Below are 19,113 nucleotides of genomic sequence, written 5' to 3'. Positions count from 1 at the left end.
AGGGTTTTTTTTTTAACATTGAAAAGAAAAATCAATCTATTTTTAAAATATTTAGGGCCTTCACATACTGTGTGATTCTATATCCATGTTTCCATGAGGCAAGATTGGACATATCACTCTATGACCACTCTGCTGACCTTTATTGCACACTCCAGGGAGCAGCTAGGACAGAGCTTTAGTTTGAGCTATTAGACAGTATTCTCAAACAGCAGTGCCTCTACACCACACCAGTGTCTGTGTCATATAAATCAGCGACCTAATAATGTGTAGGTCCCTCCCTGGATCAGCCATGTTCCTGCACATCCCATGGATGCTTAATTCGATTATGAAGTAGTGTGTTTGGACACCAGAGTCAGTGCCTGCAGCTCTTTGCTGTCTTCCTTGGGTTATTCTGAGGCAGTTTTTGTGGTGTGGCTGTAATTGAATGAGGTTTTCTCAGAAGCCGCCAGCATCTCACACATCCTGTGACACCATTGTCCCAATGTGCCAGCTCCAGCAGTATCAGCTACCACACAATAATGGTCCCCGTTTTGAGACTAACAAAATTCTGTCATGGCAGTGGTATTAATTATTACTTTGTTAGCCAGGAGATCCTGGTTTTCATCTTGTCGAGAACTTTTTGTTTTGCTCTTTGTTTGTCTTTTTTCACATGTTGATTTGCCTCACTTTCCAGTCGCTCATGTTGCTTATGCAGTGCTTCAGTTATGTGCAGTTTTGTTCTACATACATATTTTGTTTATCGTCAGCTCGGGTAGGCTCCAGCCACGATAGATGGACAACTGTCTGTTTTCCAGATCAAAATACAGCAGAACCACGCTGATTCAGTGGGATGTTGCCTGTGTTGCTTTCCATCTTGCTTGTTTATAACTTCCAGTGACAGAGAGCATGCTGGTACCTGCCAACTACAAAGACAGTAGAGAGCGCAGTAGCTATTAACTGCCTAGTCAACTAATTATCCACATCCGTAAATGGTACAGGTCAAAGTTACACACACACATGCATTCTAACACAATAATCAGCGTTCACCTAAAAGTTGACTGTTTTGGCTGCTGTGCCACATCACGGCCACATTTCTGTCTCTTCTGTAAGTTACCTCAGTTTCCCCTTTTCATATTTTTTAATAAGACAGACGAGTCGTGAAGTTGTTATATGCGTCATCGAGCAGCAGCTCCTCAATGCACAAAATTTAATCATGCAACCCACACGAGGTGGACGTAATTGGGCACTGTTTTGGTGCTTTGGTAATATGCAGTGCATCCTTCAAATTAGGCGCTGTAATTGGAACAAACATACTGGTCCTGCTTGCTTCAGATTGGCTGCGAAGATTTAATCAAGTGAAAGACTCGGACTTATCAATCCAAAGAGATGCTGTGTAAGGCAGAAGAATAACACGTTAGTATGATTTGCTACACACAGTGCTCATACGTTTTAATGCACATGCAAAGGCTGAAATTTTTTCCAAACATCTTAGAAAACATTTCATACAATATATGTATTCATGGGATTTTGGAGCAGGGAGTTTGTGATGAGCGCAGTCATATTGAGAAACCCAAATACATACACCTAACCCCTGTGCTAAGATGTAATCTGTGTAGGCAGTGATGCACGAATATTTTGGAACACAAAAATTGCACTGCGCTGTCCGAATTAAATAGGCACTCCCAGTCACGCCAAGCTTGAATGGTCACAGGCAAAGCAGGCACTGTCACTTCATAGGCCCACGCTCGGTGAGTCTCATCTGTGTAGCACAAATTCTGAGCTCTAAATTCAGTTATTTATTAATAACTGCAAACTAGTTGAGCTCTGGGACTCAGCCTTTACTCACTGTAATTAACTGTATTTTTCATGAAATGCATAAAAGGATGTTGATAGAACCGTTCAGTCATTTTCATGACTGAAAATGAAAGATGTAACATTAATAGGGATTTGTGCATAAAACATAGAGTTTTTCTCACAGGAGCAAGCAGAAATTTGATCATGGATTTGTTCTACATGAGTGCAGCTTATGTGATTATTCATGCAGAATACAGTCATATTTACAACAAACAATGCTCAACCACGCAGCAACTGAGGCTCCAATACGTGGTGCATCACTTTGTCTCTCCTCAGAAAATGTAGTTGCTTTCTTTCTCTTAAAGTTTTGTAAATTACTTTGTAATGTGTGCCAGCTATCGTTGAAGGGTGTGTGTGTGTTTTAATGGCTTTTCTAAGAGTGGAAAAAATTTCCATTTTAATGAATGACATGTTTTATTTGACAAAATAGGCTTTTCACGTTGCAGGTAAGAGAAATGTGACACCGTCGCATGGACTAGAATAGCACATTAGTCATCTGTGCAAAAAGGTTTAATAATAGCGACGTGACACATTCGGGATTAAATGTTTATTGAAATATGATATCTATATCATGTATGCACGCCCTCGTTCTCATAGCTTTACCAATGTTTGATCATCCTAACCTATAAAACATACCCAAAATTACTTTTAGACAAAAACCGAGTGCTTGTTTATGCAAAAGCGTTATCTTTAAAGAAATGTAAAAGCACACTAACTGTATAAAAATGTAACATTTTTTTGTTTGTCACTTTTACAGTAAAGTAAAAGAAAAACATATTTAGTTCAACTAATTCCATGTAGCCTTTTAAAGGAGTTTTCAAATTTCAATTGCTTAAACCATTTCGTCTCGTTGTGAATCGTGCTGGAAGTCAACTCTGGCCACGTTGCATTAAAGGAAAGAAAATAGAGGAAGTACTGTTCCTTGAAGTCCCGTCTACTACTTGTTTTTGGTTTAGCCAGCATTCCACACGAAAAGCAAATCATATCGCATTCACATTGATTTATGCTTTCCAAGCTCACAGCCCAGCATTCACTCCCTTGCGCTTCCTATTTAAACATAAAAAAAACATTCCTTTCATAGAACCCAGGGCCTAAGGTTTACAAGTAAACACCACTTAAATATTCCCTTTTAGTTTACAATATATAGGCAGCCTGATTTGAGCCTGAGCATTGAAGAAAACATGAAATAGAAATCCAGTGCATTCATCATCATGTACTGTAGCCCCTTTTCATTGTTTATTCATTAATGTTTTGTGTATACAAAAGAACGTACAGCTTTAAAGCTGGTAAACATACTTAACTGAGGTTATTATCAGAAAAATAATGAACTGTATATATTTCAGGTGCCATCTGGTGCAATAGTATCCTAAGGTCCGTTCCATTTATTTCTGACTTGATTCTCACCTAATTTATTCAGTTATTTTGAAATCCTAATCAACAAGACAAGTATGTTTGCCATATGGATATTGGAATGCGTTCCTCCCTAAAATAGCATCCATACAGATCCCATCTGTGTACGCATCTTTATGCAGACAACCATTAAAACTGAGTTTGTTTTGTTTGTTGTTTGCTTTTTAATTCTTTCTGTAATTCCTTGACAGATTGCTTGTAAACTGTTGGTTAACTGGCCATTAAAGGCCATTGAAATAAATTATTTTGGTTTGTGCAGTTTACAAACGATCTCAAGTTTTTCTAGCTCGGGGGAATCTCACAGATGATCTTGTGTTTGTAGCCATAAATGTGGACTTCATGCTAATGTCTTGGAGTAACGTTGCATCATTCATAGTTAAAAATAATCCTTATTGATCTCATATTGGGCCATCGTGCCCCACAGTTCATCAACTGTCTAAAATGGCAAACGGTTCAAAGAAATGGTTGCTCTTCATAAACGGGTTAACACAAGGTGATGCGGCTGCCCCGCTCACTGCTCAAGCTGTTCATGTTATACTTTACCAACTTAAGGTTGGAGCTAAATGAAGGGCTGGATGGATAGATGGAATTTAAAAACTGATTTAATTTCAGGTTCGTATATACATCAAATATCTACTAATGCATTAAACTACTGAAAATCTAGTTCTTCTACATAGAGAAAAGGTGGCAAACCTTTCACTAAAAATTTTGTGACTGCCCAGGGACACTCTTTCCCTCTTTCTTCAATCATTTTCCTCCCTGTGTGAGCGTGAAAAGCTTACGCTGGCTGGGCGCTGATGGCCAAGTCAGGCAGCTCTAACTGGTTGTAGCTTTTCACGAACAGCAGTCTGTCAGTTGTCATCTAAAATGGAAGAAATGAGCAAAATATGATGTGGCGGCGTTTTCGCCAAACTCTGTCACAATTCCCATTCTTAGTCACGGTTTAGTCACATACAGGTCTTTGCTTTGAGTGAGTCCTTCTAGATAACGTCTTGGAACTGCGTGGCCCTAAGAGCGGCACATGTCTTTGTATTCATGTCCTTCTGGGTTGATCGGTAGTTCGTTGGAACCTCCAGAGGTTTCTACTATAAATGAATACAAGATACTAGTGAAGTGGCTACTTTCTTAGTGAAAAAAATGCAAGTAAAATGTTTGAAGAATAAAAATCTTCAAGCCTCTCATGTCCTTGTTTATGTTCCACCAAGGAGTACAAAGCAGAATCTGGATGAGCAGTTTCCAGGGCAAACTTTCTGCACATCTGTCCCATGTGCTGATAACAGGGAGAATAGCAGATAGCAGATGTGTTCTTTGCACGTGCATGTGAGGGGAAAATTGTTCTAACATGCAAGGTAACGTGCAATTCTGATGACAGACAAATTATTCAATTAGGAGAGGGTGACTTTGTTCTTTTGTCTTAAGCCATCATCCATTTCCTGTGAACTTAACAGCATTTTTATGTTACAAAGTGAACATGTTTTAATCACAAGTGCTGTCACTCGATTGGAGCAATTTCCTGTGGCTCTGTAAAGGACGAGGGTGCAGTGTAATTGAATTTTGGTCATAATTAAAAAGTACAAGGAGCCATGTGATCTCTCCCCCACGCCTTTCATCTTCGTAATAGCGCAGCAGTTTACATTGAGAGGCCAAGTTTTCATCACAGAAATTAGTAATTTATTGAGGTCTTGCATGCTTTATGTGCCATGCAGGGTAGAGCAACAGCCTTATTAAATTGGATATGCAGTTTAATTTGACATTGACAAGAAAAAAACCCACCAATGAGCTGAGGTTCAGCCATGTACAGAGGAGAATGGGCAGCAAAAGCAAAATAAATGACAAGGCTGATATCAGTTTGCCATGATAATATCCATGAGCATTTCCTTGAATTGAACAAAAAAGTACTTTACATTATATTCGCAAAGAGAAGGTGATTTCCATTTTTTCTCTACAAGCTATTTTAATGTGTCTCTGCGGTTCCTTTAGCCTCCAACTCTGATATTTCCAACTTTTACAACTGCTGTGATATTTCAATCAGCACAATATCATTACTGTGGCTGTTGAGTTGTAACCTCTGAGTTATTCTGAACAGGAGGGTGTAGGTGGAATAACACATCTGATTATAGAACCGCACGAAGAAACCAGCTCAAAAAAAAAAATCAATGGGAGAGAGGCAATGTAACTAATGGTTGCACGGATAGAGAGGAAACTATAGGAAATTAAATTATAACACATGGGAAAAGACAGAGACAGAAAGCAGCTGGGCTAGCTTCTGACATGTCGTGCCTCTCAACAATATACTGAATAGAATATTATATGACACGTGCATCAACTCAACACTGTGGTTTGGTTTGGCTTAACACTTGCATTGTTGGTTCTTTGTACGCTGGCGAAATATAAAGATGCTACTGCTGCACTCTGTGTAAGTAGCTATGAATAATGGCGTCAGCAGATGTGGAAAATGTTGAGTCAACTGGACTGCTGCTGCTTTTTGGTGTCACTTTTATCCTTGCCATTGCTCACTGCTTATTATTCAAGACAATTACCTTACTGCAGTCCACTACATCAGCGTAAACAACCACCGCACAGCAGCAATTTATTTATACATAATTTATTTAAAGAATACATTTAATTTTGGCCCATAATGCCTAAAATGAAACACAAACAATATACCAGCGTGTGACCTGGTAACATTTGAAACAGATTATCAGACGCTGATAGTTTATAAGTTATTACCAGACAGATTGCCCGTAGGTCGTCTCCTCCTGCTATTAATAGGCTCATTAACACATGATTTAATGGTGCAGTTCATTTTAACATTTTAAGTAGCCGGTATTGCATGATAATGATGGGATTGTTTTTCTATGCAAAAGAAATACAAGCTTTTTACCTAATCTCCCTGCACTGTTTGTTGTTGAAACACCATTCAACCACTGAAATGACCAACTTGACCAACAAAACACTTTAACATTCATTTAAACAGGCAGAATGTTGAAAGTTAGGATGAAGAGCCTTGAAATCTTCATCTGAAAAGTTTCTCTGCAACTGATGGGTAAATTCACAATTTTCACTCTACAATCACCATTTTACCACTAAATTGTAGGAAGATTTGCCTCAAGTCTTTCTCAAAAGCCAACAGTTGTATAGTTTTTGATCCGTTGGCATTTGAGTTAGAAGACTGCTATTTACCTGGGAAAAACAGGCAGAAAGAGTTTGGTTTTGTCAGAGTTCCTGCTCTGACAGGAGTTGTTTTTTAATGTTTGTCACTGATTGCATTGTATTTTATCTGCCTGTTGAGCCTAGTATTAGGTGGAGGAGGGCGCCTACTGACCAATTATGAGTAGCTGATTACATCTGATAAAGGCCATTTATTTAGCAGCCTGATATGTAAATCAAGTGCCAAAGTAAAGGTAATGAAAGAACTGTGTGTTGAGAAAAATATGATGAATTTATAGCTGCAACATAAAAACAGAGAACAAGTCACACACATAAACATACTTGTACAAAGCCAGCTGGTCACTGCAGTGGAGAATCAAACTGAATGTGACTTTTTTGTGTGTTTCATTGGTATGATCCCACACACCGTTGGGCCATTGGGAGAGTTTCTTGCTCCTCCAGATGGACAGGCTGCCCCTGGTTATTGAGGCTCTTCTGTCATGGTGACAAAATGAACTGGTGCCTCTTTTTTGCAAAGCTCAGATACTTTTCAAATAAATTCTGAAGCCTGCGAAAATTGGCAAGAGATATCAGAGTGCAGATGGGCAGTTAACTGACGAAACCTGCCTATCACCATTGAATAACAAGATACATAATCCTGTTTCATAAGCTTTTTTTTCTTTTTTTTGGGTCCACAACCTTCTTCTTCATAACACCAAAGTCATTCTTTTTGTGTTGCTTTGTCTGCTGGAACCCCAGGAGATTTAATATTATAAGAACAGTAACCAATGGACAAATAGCAAATAGCTAAACATCAGTTGGGCTTCAATCATAACTCACTGATGCTCAGCCTTTTAGATCATCATTTAACTCTAACTGTTAAGTAACATGTTCATAAGGTCAGCAAAACGTGAGGTTCACTGTGTTTTCTTTTTTAATCTTGTGTATTTTATGCAGCGTGCTCAATGGTTTGAACTCATTTCATTTGGATTATGATTTCCAAGCTAACGTCCACCCTGTGTGCTAAAACAATTTACTGATGACGGGATCTTCGACAGGGGATGCCAAAGATAACATTTCATTACAAGACTGTAATCATTATCAGATCTGATTTAACACTTGCTCAGGACATTAGCAAAATGTGTTCTCTACAGAGCTGAAGAAGGAAGCTCAGAAAATGAAAATGGGGGTGACTGTAGGCCTGCCATTCTTTTGATATATAGCCGTCATGTACATCTAATAGAGAAATATCCCAGTCATCTTTTAATCACATCATACCCTTCACCGTTCCTTTCTAAAGTTCTCTATTAAATCATTTCAGATCAAAGTACTTATGGTCAGCAAAAATTCCATGTACAGTTTCACCATTAATTGTAGCAAATTTTATTTTAGTTTTGTGTTGTGGAAATGCAGATACAAGAAAGATAAGCGTGCATTACTGCAAGTATTTTTTAAGCTTGTCCTTTCTCTTAGAGTTATCTTTACATAAATGATCTGTAATATTTCCCAAACGGTGCAGGAAGTAGCCGGGCTGTTTTCTGGCTGCTGTGCTTGAAAACAGCTCAATTGAATTCGACCCTTTGAGTCGAACCTAAAATAGCGACTTCACCAAATAGAAACACCAACTCCGCTAATGCGTCTTTGCAGCGGGGCGTGGACGGCGGCATGACTGCGGGGGGAGGTGGACACACCTGAGCTGCATCGGCTCGTCACACCTACCCTGCATATAAAAGGACTAAACTCGGTCCTGACTGGGTTGCTGTTGTTGTTGATGTGCGCGGCTGGCAGCTGAAAAGCTGCAGCCGAGAGTGTAAAGTTGCGACAACGGGGAATAAAGTGTGTGTGAAAGTGAAGAATGTGATTAGGTTCATCATTCTCAGTCTTCAATTTAGAGTTGAAAGTTATCATATTTTGTCTTACGTGTGTATCAATATAGACTTTATCGCGTTTTTTGAAAATGATCATCATAAAAAAGAACATTTTAGTTAAAAAAATTACATTTCACTTCACTGTTTGACTTCTTGCCCCATTGGCTAGGTTGTGTGTAATCAAGGTGGAGTATACCTTGAGTATACTTTATTCAGGCATGGCCATGAACTCAGGCTGAGCACAGCAGCTCAACCAACACCCTGCTACATATCCAACCAGTTATATCTTTTACACCTTGCTATTTAAACCGAATTAGCCTGCCCACAGCCGCTGAGCACCAGCAAACCACTTTGCAGCTTACCTCAACTCCAGCTTCACCATTTCATGCTGTTTGTGACTAAATTATTTTCATATATTTTGTCACTAATGTGGTTTATCCTTGGTCTTGGTCCTGCTCTCCCTGCTTCTGACCTTTCATGACTCCAAACAGAAGGGATAAGAGGACAATTAATTATTGCTCATGGAGTATAACTTATTGGAAAATCCATCATAGATCCAGGTTTCAAAATGGAAATGAAACTGCCAGGTCAAAAGAGAAGTCAGTGTGCAGTTATCAACACATCAGCTCTATCTTTGAGTATTCATGAGCTTCTGGGAAAAGGCACATGTGTTTTCAAAAACTTCTGCAATTCACATATCCTGTAATTACTGTAAACAAACCTTTCTGAAGTAGTCACATTGCAGTAAGAGGTGTGGCCATTGATTACCCACTTGGTCTGCCTTTGGATTTTTTTTTTGTCTCTGTTTTTAGGCCATCTGAAAATATCACACTGACATGAATCCCTGGTGGACTCACTTGCATCCTGTTTCTTTTTTTTCCCTTTTAATCTGGGGTTGTTTGTTTGCTTGGGTTTGCTTTCATCCTCTGTAATTTGCTTGGGGCAGATTGTTCGTTTTTCAGTCACTGAATAATTTGCTCTGCACTGTAAATGCAAGATAGCTGTATTCAGGTGTGACTCATCTGAATGTACAATGGCTAATGCTTGCTTTGAGTGCGATCCCAAGTTTTAGTCTGCAAATTATGTGAAAGCCTCGTGATTACTGTCGTCTAAGCCATTCTTCCAAAGTGTTCACAAACTGCCAAAATCAAGCAATTTTGTTATTCACTGTCTAAAAGGTATATATTTGTTGATACCAAAGTTTGGCTTCCTAGAATGAGGTGTATACGGAGTTATTTTTCCCACATAACAAATTTTTTATTTTTTTAAATCTTGGAGACATCTTTGAGAGAGAGATTAAAAACATGTCCCTAATATGAAACAACCCTACTTATCTCATCCACCCTATCAGTCTAGTGGCATTACAGCATAACAGATACCATTCAAAAGCGTCCTGCATAGCGTGGAGAAGTGGCATTCATTCAGCTCGGCTATGTCAGGCCATTCAGTCTAATCTTTTCTTGACATATTGGCTTAAGCTTGTTGTGCACTATGCCATTTGACAGTCAAAATCAATGTGGCTTAAGTAGAGATCCCCCCCCACCCACCTCTGAAGTCCTTAAACCCAGTTGCCTCCATGCTTACCTATTTTGTACGAGCATCATTTTCAATCAATCTCATCTTTCCACCATGAAAAAAAAATACCACTTCGATCTAAAATAGCCAGAATGATCAAAATCACTGCCTATGTCTCTTAGGGGGTAAAAATTCCATTACCATGTAAAGCAGTTTCCATTTCTGTTCCCCTTCCTTTGGTTTTACTGCAGATACATTCAACAGGGTACTTGGACTCTGAAAAACCTTTTCCATTCTTTGCACTCAGACTTGAGGACCCAAGTTAAATGGCTTTGCCAATACTATAGGCTGCATTTTGTTATTACCGGCATATTATAGTTTCATTTTTTCTGCCATAGAATGACTCGTTTGGTTTCTACAGAGAGCCGCTCAAGCAACAGGAGATATTGTTGAGTTTACTAGTTTACTGAATGAGCATATTTCTGATGTAAAAGACAAAAGTGCAGTAATTTCTCCTCTCTGGCATATTTATGCAGCTTAGCTGTGTTTCTTTCGTTCCACTTTTGACAACAGATATGTAGCATTTCATCATAAAGGAGTAAAAATACTTAATGAAAACATCACCAAATTGCTGTAAGCGTTGGACGTCTGTCCTATATTTGTAAGAAAACAAAACGAAATCCTCCCTCATCTACGTCTTATAAGCAACTATATGAAACATTTAGGTTTAAAGAAAGTTCTATGGGTTACAAAGTTTAAAACTTTTTCACCTGCACCAAGTGTTTTAATTATCTAGGATAAAGCTGTAAGGACAATTATGTAAAAACAGTATACACATGTGCTCTAATAGGGTCAGAGGTTAGCTGAAATAAGGCCCAAGCAGACAGTTTGGGTCTACAGCTTCCTGTCTTGGCACCCCTGTCACTTTTGGAGCTGGCCTCTAGTGGCCATTTGAGGGAATGGAGTATTTGCCAGGCCTTGATATTGCTACTTAAATCATTTTTCTATATTTTTATCAACTGAATTTAATCATATGACCAAACAAAATCTAATCTAGACCGTATCTTCAGTCCAACTCGGGATCACCCACACACATGGACAATAGTCCTGTATATGAGGCAATTATAAAGCTTGTCTCTGTGCAGTATGCTCACTCTGGCAGTGTCCACCTCACAGCATTAGGGAAGCATTACCACACTGAAAGAACATACAACATAACTCACGTCTTTGTCTATTGTTTGTCCTGATAGATGACAGTCACAGATAATGCAAAACAGAACCCATAACAAATAAGTCGTAATGTGGTTAGGACATAAGCAGCCTACGAACACACACATGCACACACTCACAACAAATGAAAATTAAAAGAGCTACGTTAGCCAGAGCAGAGCACTAAGGGAGCATAAATGAAAAGCATTATGAAATGAGAATTGTCAATTGGCAGCAAAGATTAGTCAGTCTGAGCTGTTTTGTTCTGTTTTCCTGTGGTGAAGAAAACATTCCCATCATGAGAGAGTCTTTGAAAAAACAGCAGTCTGCACAAAGGTCAGGTGATTTTAAATAACCAGCAGGCCTTTATGACACAGAGGACCATGATGATAATTATTAGCATCTGCACTCAGATTAGTCATGTATATCTATTTCCCACATGAGGGGTGTTTATCATCCATTATCTTTTTTTGTATTTTTATTTAGGGCTACTGTGCCTCGTATGGTATACTATTAATTAGATGTAAATGTTTGACTGATGTATTCTGGCAGCTCTTTTCGTATCCACCGGTTTGTTAATGAGTCCCGTGAGTGCCAGCACAGACATAGCATGAAAAACATGAAAATAATTGAGTACACTAAGACTTGCACAGGATTTTATCCTGTTACTGGACAGAAATCAAGTTTGCAATTTCCAGACACATCTTAAAGCTAATTCCTCATCAGTCTCGAGACAGTGCTCTATATTGATAAAGCAGTTTTGTTTTAGGAGTGTTTTGTTCCTTTTTATTAAAGTGAAAAGGCTGAAAAACCCTGAAAATTCATATCATCATTCATAGTCAGATCTTTGTTATCACTGTAGCTGTTGAGTTCTGGTCCATCGTGTTTCTTTTGAGCATTATTGAGGACACTTTTTGCTACTACTGAAGAACATAATAGGGTCCGTCATTCTTAAATAAACTAACTTCGGAACCAGTAGAAGTCTTCCTAAATCTGTCCAACCAGCCAAACTAAGTAAGTGGGTCAAGTCCTCCACTAGCTAACTAGCCAAGAACACCAAAAACACTAAGAACTTAGCAAAACAGCTGAAAACTTAAATTGCTTATGATCACATTGGAAATGGTGCAGTATACGTCCATGCTAAATTATAGGTTTTACTAATTTTGTCTTTGAATATATGAATCTAACTGGACATGAGGTTGCCTTGAGTAGTGTTGAATTGATCTATTTTAAACATCCCTGCACAATAACAAACCTATTGTTATCATGTAGCCAAACCATTTCTATATTTAGCTGAGCTGGTGGTGAATTTAGCAAGATCATGTGTATATTACTTAGTTGGCAAATCATTTCAAGGTTATCAAGGAGACAGTGGCAGCTCTTATCTAGGGTTTCATTTCCTTCTTATTAAGGGGAATGACAGGTAGCAGGTCCCATACCGCAGAGCTGTTCTCTAATGGTGTACTATGGTGCTGTAACATCACTTCCCATCTTCCCTCCACTGTGAGCAGTGTCTGGGTGAAAAGAGGGGCAGAGAGATGGTGCGGAGACGGTTTAGCGAAAAGTAAATGGAAAGAGGTGAAAGCACCAGAAAGAGGGAGGACAGAGGAGAGGCAATGCAACATAAAAAAGAAGGGGGGGAAAACATAAGAAGGAAAGCTGGTGAAAGTAGCAACGCAAAGCCTGCTGAGTTCGAGCGCAGACATTGGGGAAATCAGAAAAGCTCAGAGCCTGTTTGTGTAGTGGGGGCTTGTGTGCGCATTCATATTTGCTGTACTCTTACTAGCACGATTCTACCCAAACAAAGCACAAAATAAACCCCAAAATAAACACAGACAGCTCCCTTTTACCCAGTGCACTTGTCATAATTGAAAGCTAGAGACCTGCTGAGATCTCTCAAAATAACATCACTAATGGTCTAAGGCTTAAAACCTTTATAAAGCAGAGAAAGTGTTTGGTTTTCTTAATCCTTGTGTGGAAATAGATCTAAGTTACCTAGGTGTGGGGAAATAAATCTGTGAAAAGAAACACAAGGCTTCCTACCAATGCATTCCCATTGACTCCAAGGTCTTCTATTATGGTGGAAATCTACTTTTTTAGCCCGGAGGTGTGCATTATTTTCTATAGTATTTCATTTACTTTCTTCACAACCACTCAAGATTTGACCACAACCTACCAAACTATTTTTCAAAGTTGTTAGAAACGAGCAGTCTTAAGAAGGAAATCTTTGTGTGGTCACTGAAAATGTCTCAAGACTCATATCAATGAGTTGAAATCACAAGACTCGGATTTCTATTTAATGAAAGACTTCATGGACAGCCAAACTTCCAGGGAAAAAAAAGAAAAAATATATAATTTTTCCAGATCCATGTCTTTGGGTACCTTTTAAAAATGGTCAATAAATACAATCTCTGGCTCTGGGGAGGCTAAAAACACCTACAATACAGAAACTAGGCTTGGACTCTCAATGCAATAGTCAAAAGCATAAACTTTAGTATTTTTACAATAAAGATATACTTTTTACTTTAGTAGTTCCTCCAACTAACACCTGATTTATGTTCAGCACTGTCCCCTTTGGCGTTTCTGGGTACTGTTTCCCCACAGTTTTCGAATTTATCAGTGGGAGGATAACAATGTTATGTCACAAATGTCATCAAATTCCTGGAAGGAGATTGCTGAAACTATTGGAATGGATGTGAGGGGATGTACGCTGAAGTGGAAAAACTAGAGGGACAAAAGTGTTTGACAAAAACAAAGAACGAGGATCCAGGAGGGGAAAAAGGTTTTATCGGCTGGCAATCCATATAAAACACCAGGACACGACCACATGGTAGTTAACATGTAATGCATTGGCGAGCAGTGGAGTCTGAAAATGTTTGTTTTGTTTTCATAACAAAAGTAATAATTAAACTTTACAGTTCCTCCCAAACTGCAGTAAGTTACATCTTCTCTGACCGAATAAAGTGCTGCAAAGATGTGCAAATAATTAGCTGAAAATGAGTTTCTGTACACCTGCCTTTACTTGGCACATCTGACCTTATCAAAGAAAAGCAAGATTTATATAACAAAACAAATTTATTTTGATTTGCTTACATCATTTTCCGGTGTTTTTATATCTTCACCAGAGCCATGTGATAGCAGGACATTCTCTTATAATTCTTTATAACTGTTTTGTTCTTTTCGCTCATACCGAGGCTGCTGGCTTGTGCCTGGCTGCCTTTGTTTTGCCTCTTCAAAATGTCCATGTTCAACTGGATGAAGGGTGATTTAAGATTCGGATCAGCTGTTTTGGTGTAAAATATAAGCGATTATCTGCCTGCACCCCTCTCTGCATGTTATGCATGCATGAAAGGGACCGGCTCATAATCAGACGTTTGTGAAACTGACCGGCCAGCTACCAAATCAGGGCCAAGAATTCCAACAATTCGCCATTTCCGGTCCCTGGTTGGTGGATGCCTCTCTACTTATTTTTTAGCTTCAGTGTTAGTTTTATTATTTCAGTAATGTTATTAACTCCTGACTTTCGCCGTCACGATCCTGTGTTTGTCGGTGGATTGGCAGCGTGTGGCTTATGTGTGACATAAACTTGAATCACAAAAACATTATTACAATTTAGTTCAGTCTAAACACAACATATTTGCTTTTGTTTTCACTTGTATTTTCTGTTATTTCAGGAGTTTTTTTTAGATGCAGATTAAGATGCACAAAAGATTAATTAAAAATGTTATCTATAGTATATAATTCACAGAAGTCTATTAAATAACAGCTAAATATATGTACCATTATGTGAGAGCATGAGCATTGTAATGTGCTGCAGTCGATGCAACATGTCAAAGATGTAGTTAATAAAATATGTATGGTCTATGCATGGTGTAGTTTTTCCACCTGTTACTATTGTATTAATAATACAACATATAGAACTTTTGTAGCTTTCTGTAGCCTTTGTGCTGGTGTGTCTATGTGCAGGTGTGGCATACTTGAATTTACGATCTCATCAGGGAAGTAGCTGTTCACAGGACATTAACTATACATGTTGTCATGATTTGTATGTAGGGATGGGCAGGAGACAGGAGGAGGGGAGAGAGAGGGAGAGAGAGAGATTGTTGATGAGCTGGGAGCCAAAGAGAAATCAGCACAATTTGCTTAATAAAATTAGGGACAGTTGAACTGCACAAAGCCAGCTGGGCGTTTGAGGGAAAACAGCATTTGGTGCAGGACTTTCAGCTCACTAACACACTAGAACTTGGCCTCAGTGTGTTGGCGATTCTTGACCACACACTTTCTGTATTTGTGGCTTCAATCCGTAAGCGTGTGCCGGCTTCACACCGCTTATTGTAATCTTTCAACAAGGGCGCCACCTGACACCTGGCCACCTCTAAAACCTCCTCTACACCTGCAGAGTCTGGGTGGCCTCAAAGGGTGGGCCATGCATCACCATGCAAAGGAAGAAAGGGACCCTCCCAAAATGGAAGGGAATGAGGCAGCTACCATGTCAGCCTCCAGTGCAGCCCTGGACAGTCCCACCTCCGTCGTCCAGGCTGAGCAGGCCCAAGCTACACTCACTCCTCTCAACCGCAGCCGGTGTAGGTTTTTCTGTCAGCCATGGTGTCTGCTCTTCGCACTGATCCTGCTCCTGCTTTCTCTTCTTGGCAGCTGGGCAGTGGTCCACCTGACGCTGGGGACAAACGGAGGATCACCTTTTCGGATCTCAGCCAGCTACGATCAGCGGATCCCGCAGGATGATACGGCCACCATTGAGCCCCACTTCACCACCAACTGCACCATGGGTAAGTAGCTGCCACTGATGTGTGTGTGATGTGTTTCGTTGCTGTTGTAAAAGTTAATTAATTAAAGTTAAAGACTTTTAAGAGTGGCTTTCGTCACTCAGTAATTCCAAAAGAGATTTCCAACAATCACAAAATAGTTGCTGTTACTTCTCTACAAATTAAATACTGTGAGGAAGGTAAATCATTTTATATCAGTAACTGAGTAATAAAATTAATATATAATGAAAGTTATTTGCTGCAAGATTAATTACAAATGGCTCCAAACTGATAGAAATCAATATATCTCATAACAAAATTTTGGGATTCTTACGTTTTCAGTCGTTCCCTTGTTTTCAGATGCGTATGTGGACAAATGTGTCTCACATGTCTGCAGAGTGACTGAGTTCTTAAACATGTCAAAATGGAAATTGCATAGTTACACTCAGTCATTTTTAACTTCATTATAGCATGTTGTTGAATGAAATGCGTAGGCTGGTCTAGACTGGAATAATATCCTTCTCTGTCAACCTCGAAAGCTCCTCAAAATTGAGTTAATAAAACTGATTCAATTTCCTCTGAACTAGATGCAGAAGCACAGCAGACTTTCCTCAAACATGTAACATGTAGAAACACAGATAAACTCCTTGTTTCCTCTAACTGGCAGATGTTTGACGGGCAGAAAAGTGCAAATCAGCACCTGTTTGTCACACCAACCCGGTGCTGATTTACTGGAAGAGAATGCCTTAATCTGCATGTATAAAATGTCTCTATTTAAAAAAAGAAATCACATTTTTTGTCAAAAGCTGTGGGATTTTTCCTAGTATAAGTTTTTAAAAAGCAAGGGTTCGTTTCAGGCTTATTTAGGAAAACTTGTTTACCCAACCAGCTCAGAGACCACAGAACCCACATAAAAAGCAATAATCAAGTTAAGAATGACCAAGAGAAATGGTTCACCATTAGCTTCTTGTAATCAAATAAATTAAATCTTGAAATTGGCAGCAACACACTGCCAATTTATGTATTACAACATTATATTTATAATGAGAATCCAGCATTATACTTTCTCGTTGAGTCACGTTACCTTTGTTCACGTTATTTAAACTCGTGTTTAAACTGCTGTTCTGGCCATTTTATCCCCTTGATGTTTTTCTAGTCTTTGGTCTTGTTACAAGTGATGCTTTAAAAACGTTTTCTTGTTACCTTTTTATGCACATATTACGTGATAACTAGAGCCCCTGCAACAAACTGCAGTGTTACCTTTTTTTATTTAAAAGACAACAAATTTACAAAAAGAAGAAAAAAATCGAATTTGCATTTATAAAATTTGGGCTTCTTTCTAAGACTCGGTGTCATCGTTTGGCAGCTGTAGTAGCTTTCCATTTTTACTTTTTCCACACACTGTTTTTCTGCCAATCATTTCAAGCTCTGAGATATTCTTTCAGGCACAGCATGTTAAATATCTGCCCACAGATCTTTAGCTGGAGTGCCATTCTGAAAGCTTCAGCTTGAATTTCTTCAAGTACTTTAAGTTGGACTTTGAGGTCTACATTGGAGCTTTGTCATATTGTTAAAGCCAGCCTCCTTTCACACTTCTCAACTGACTGCATGACATAGCACTCATAATTTGCTTTTAATTAGAGGAATTCAATCTGGGCTCTATTCATGCAATCCTTCATGTGCCATTGGTTATCATACATGCCAAATCTGAATATATCCACACCCACACTTGACAGCATGCAAGGTGTTATTTTAATCAAACTCCAGTCATTCTTTCCTCCAGAAATGTGGATTAAGATTTTGAATTCATAATGTCTGCAGCATATGATTTTAAAATGATTAAGATTTTGTTTTTGTGCTGAATTTTGTAGGGAAGTCAGTCTTCCATATATTGTGCCCGACTTTCACATTTTCGTTTAAGGACATTTTGCAAAGTGGAAAAAAGCTGGCAGCTTTCTCATATCTTTCAGATGCCTTTTTCTGCTTTCGAGGCATCAGTTATCTTCAGTTTCTTCAGTGTTTACTCCCGGGAGCCTAAACAGTCAGAAAATTTATGAAGCTCATTGTCAGCAGCTGACAGATGATCTGATCTTACAGCTCCAAACAAGTCAGTTTGGACCTAATTAAGGTCATGAGTCAGAAGGCTCTGAAATTTAACAAGTGAAAGGCTGACTGAACTTTTCTACATGCTACAATTATATGCCATGTTTTTATAAGTAACGTGAATTTACATTTGACGATTGTTGCATTATTGAACTGGTTGTTTTTACTTCATTCCACTTCAAAAAATCAACACATGTGCATTTTACCTTTAGCTGCACGTAAACAGTTCTTCCCACGTTTGTGTCGTAGTGATTTCTGGCCACTGATTCTGGGTGGATCACTTGAACAAAGACCTGCACTGCACTTTATATTTGACTGCTTGTTATGCTGAGCACTGGAATGCAGTCAAGTGATCCTTTACCTTGTAGTTTTGTATTAAAAAATACAGCACATCTTTAAAAAAAAAAAAGAAAAATGGTGATCATTCCCAGGGGCCTTTTTTTAAATTCAGAGAGATGCTCACAGTCCAGCAAATGTAATCCCTTCTGCTTTTATGGAGGGAGAGTCTCTTTGCACTCTGCAACAATGAAATGGCTTTTATGCTTGGTCAATATTTAGCTCCAGGTGAAAGAGGAAGATTGAACCGCAGGAAAGACTTGTCTTGTGGATGTCTTCAGATTTGGTTTAAATAAGGTGTTTAAACTTGAGTTTGGTTCAAAGGTGTATTTGGTTATCAGCTATGTAAATACATTTGTGTATATGAGTGTGACAAGAGAGGAAGAAAGAGAAGGAGAGGAAATGCAGTTCAGTTCAGTGCATATCTAGTCTTCACTAGGGGTAAGTCTTCCCTTACCCCAAAATTCTCTTTGTAAACTGAATCATTCAATCAAATGCTGCTAATGAAAGTGCAAAATTTTAAAAACATATAATTAGCCTAACTTCACATCAATCAAAACAATTTCCATCTCACTTAAAACAGAAGTGATTCTCCAGTGGGTCTTTGTGTAACTGTTACAAAGAGTATGATGCTGCTCATGCAAATCCAGCTTTAGTTGAACAGTATCTAATTGTTCTTTGTTTTGGGTTCACCCTGTTCCTCTTCCCTGACAGTGCATAAGCTCTGGCTGATAGACAGAGAGAAAAAAGCATGCAGACGTGCCACGCTCTCTTCGGGCACCACCTGGGTCCCTAGTGCAACACCCACGACACACATCCCACTTCTAAAGTCCTAATCCGTCTCGGCACGCTCGCCGTGTGGCCTCACCACGTTTCGTGGTGTTCTCAACCTCCCCCACTTTTTCCTCCAGCACCTGTCACAAACC

At 39.0% G+C, this 19,113-nt stretch overlaps 1 protein-coding gene across 2 annotated transcripts in view; it reads left to right on the top strand.

The window, feature by feature from the left end:
- Positions 1 to 19,113, top strand: part of alk (ALK receptor tyrosine kinase) — a 426,012-nt gene that overhangs the window by 311,724 nt on the left and 95,175 nt on the right. For both annotated transcript variants that reach the window (XM_086273707.1, XM_086273706.1), the window contains exon 5: positions 15,639 to 15,772. In XM_086273707.1, coding sequence (XP_086129833.1) covers positions 15,639 to 15,772 — 134 coding nt within the window. The remainder of the gene's footprint in view (positions 1 to 15,638; positions 15,773 to 19,113) is intronic.

This window comes from Aulonocara sp. 'chitande type north' Nkhata Bay, linkage group LG19 (assembly GCF_057382095.1).
Source record: "Aulonocara sp. 'chitande type north' Nkhata Bay isolate Kocher_YH1m ecotype deep benthic linkage group LG19, A_spYH_male_GT1.1, whole genome shotgun sequence".
Taxonomy (NCBI): Eukaryota; Metazoa; Chordata; class Actinopteri; order Cichliformes; family Cichlidae; genus Aulonocara; species Aulonocara sp. 'chitande type north' Nkhata Bay.
The sequence above is the reverse complement of the archived record's forward strand: the minus strand, read 5'-3'. Positions and strand labels throughout refer to the sequence as shown.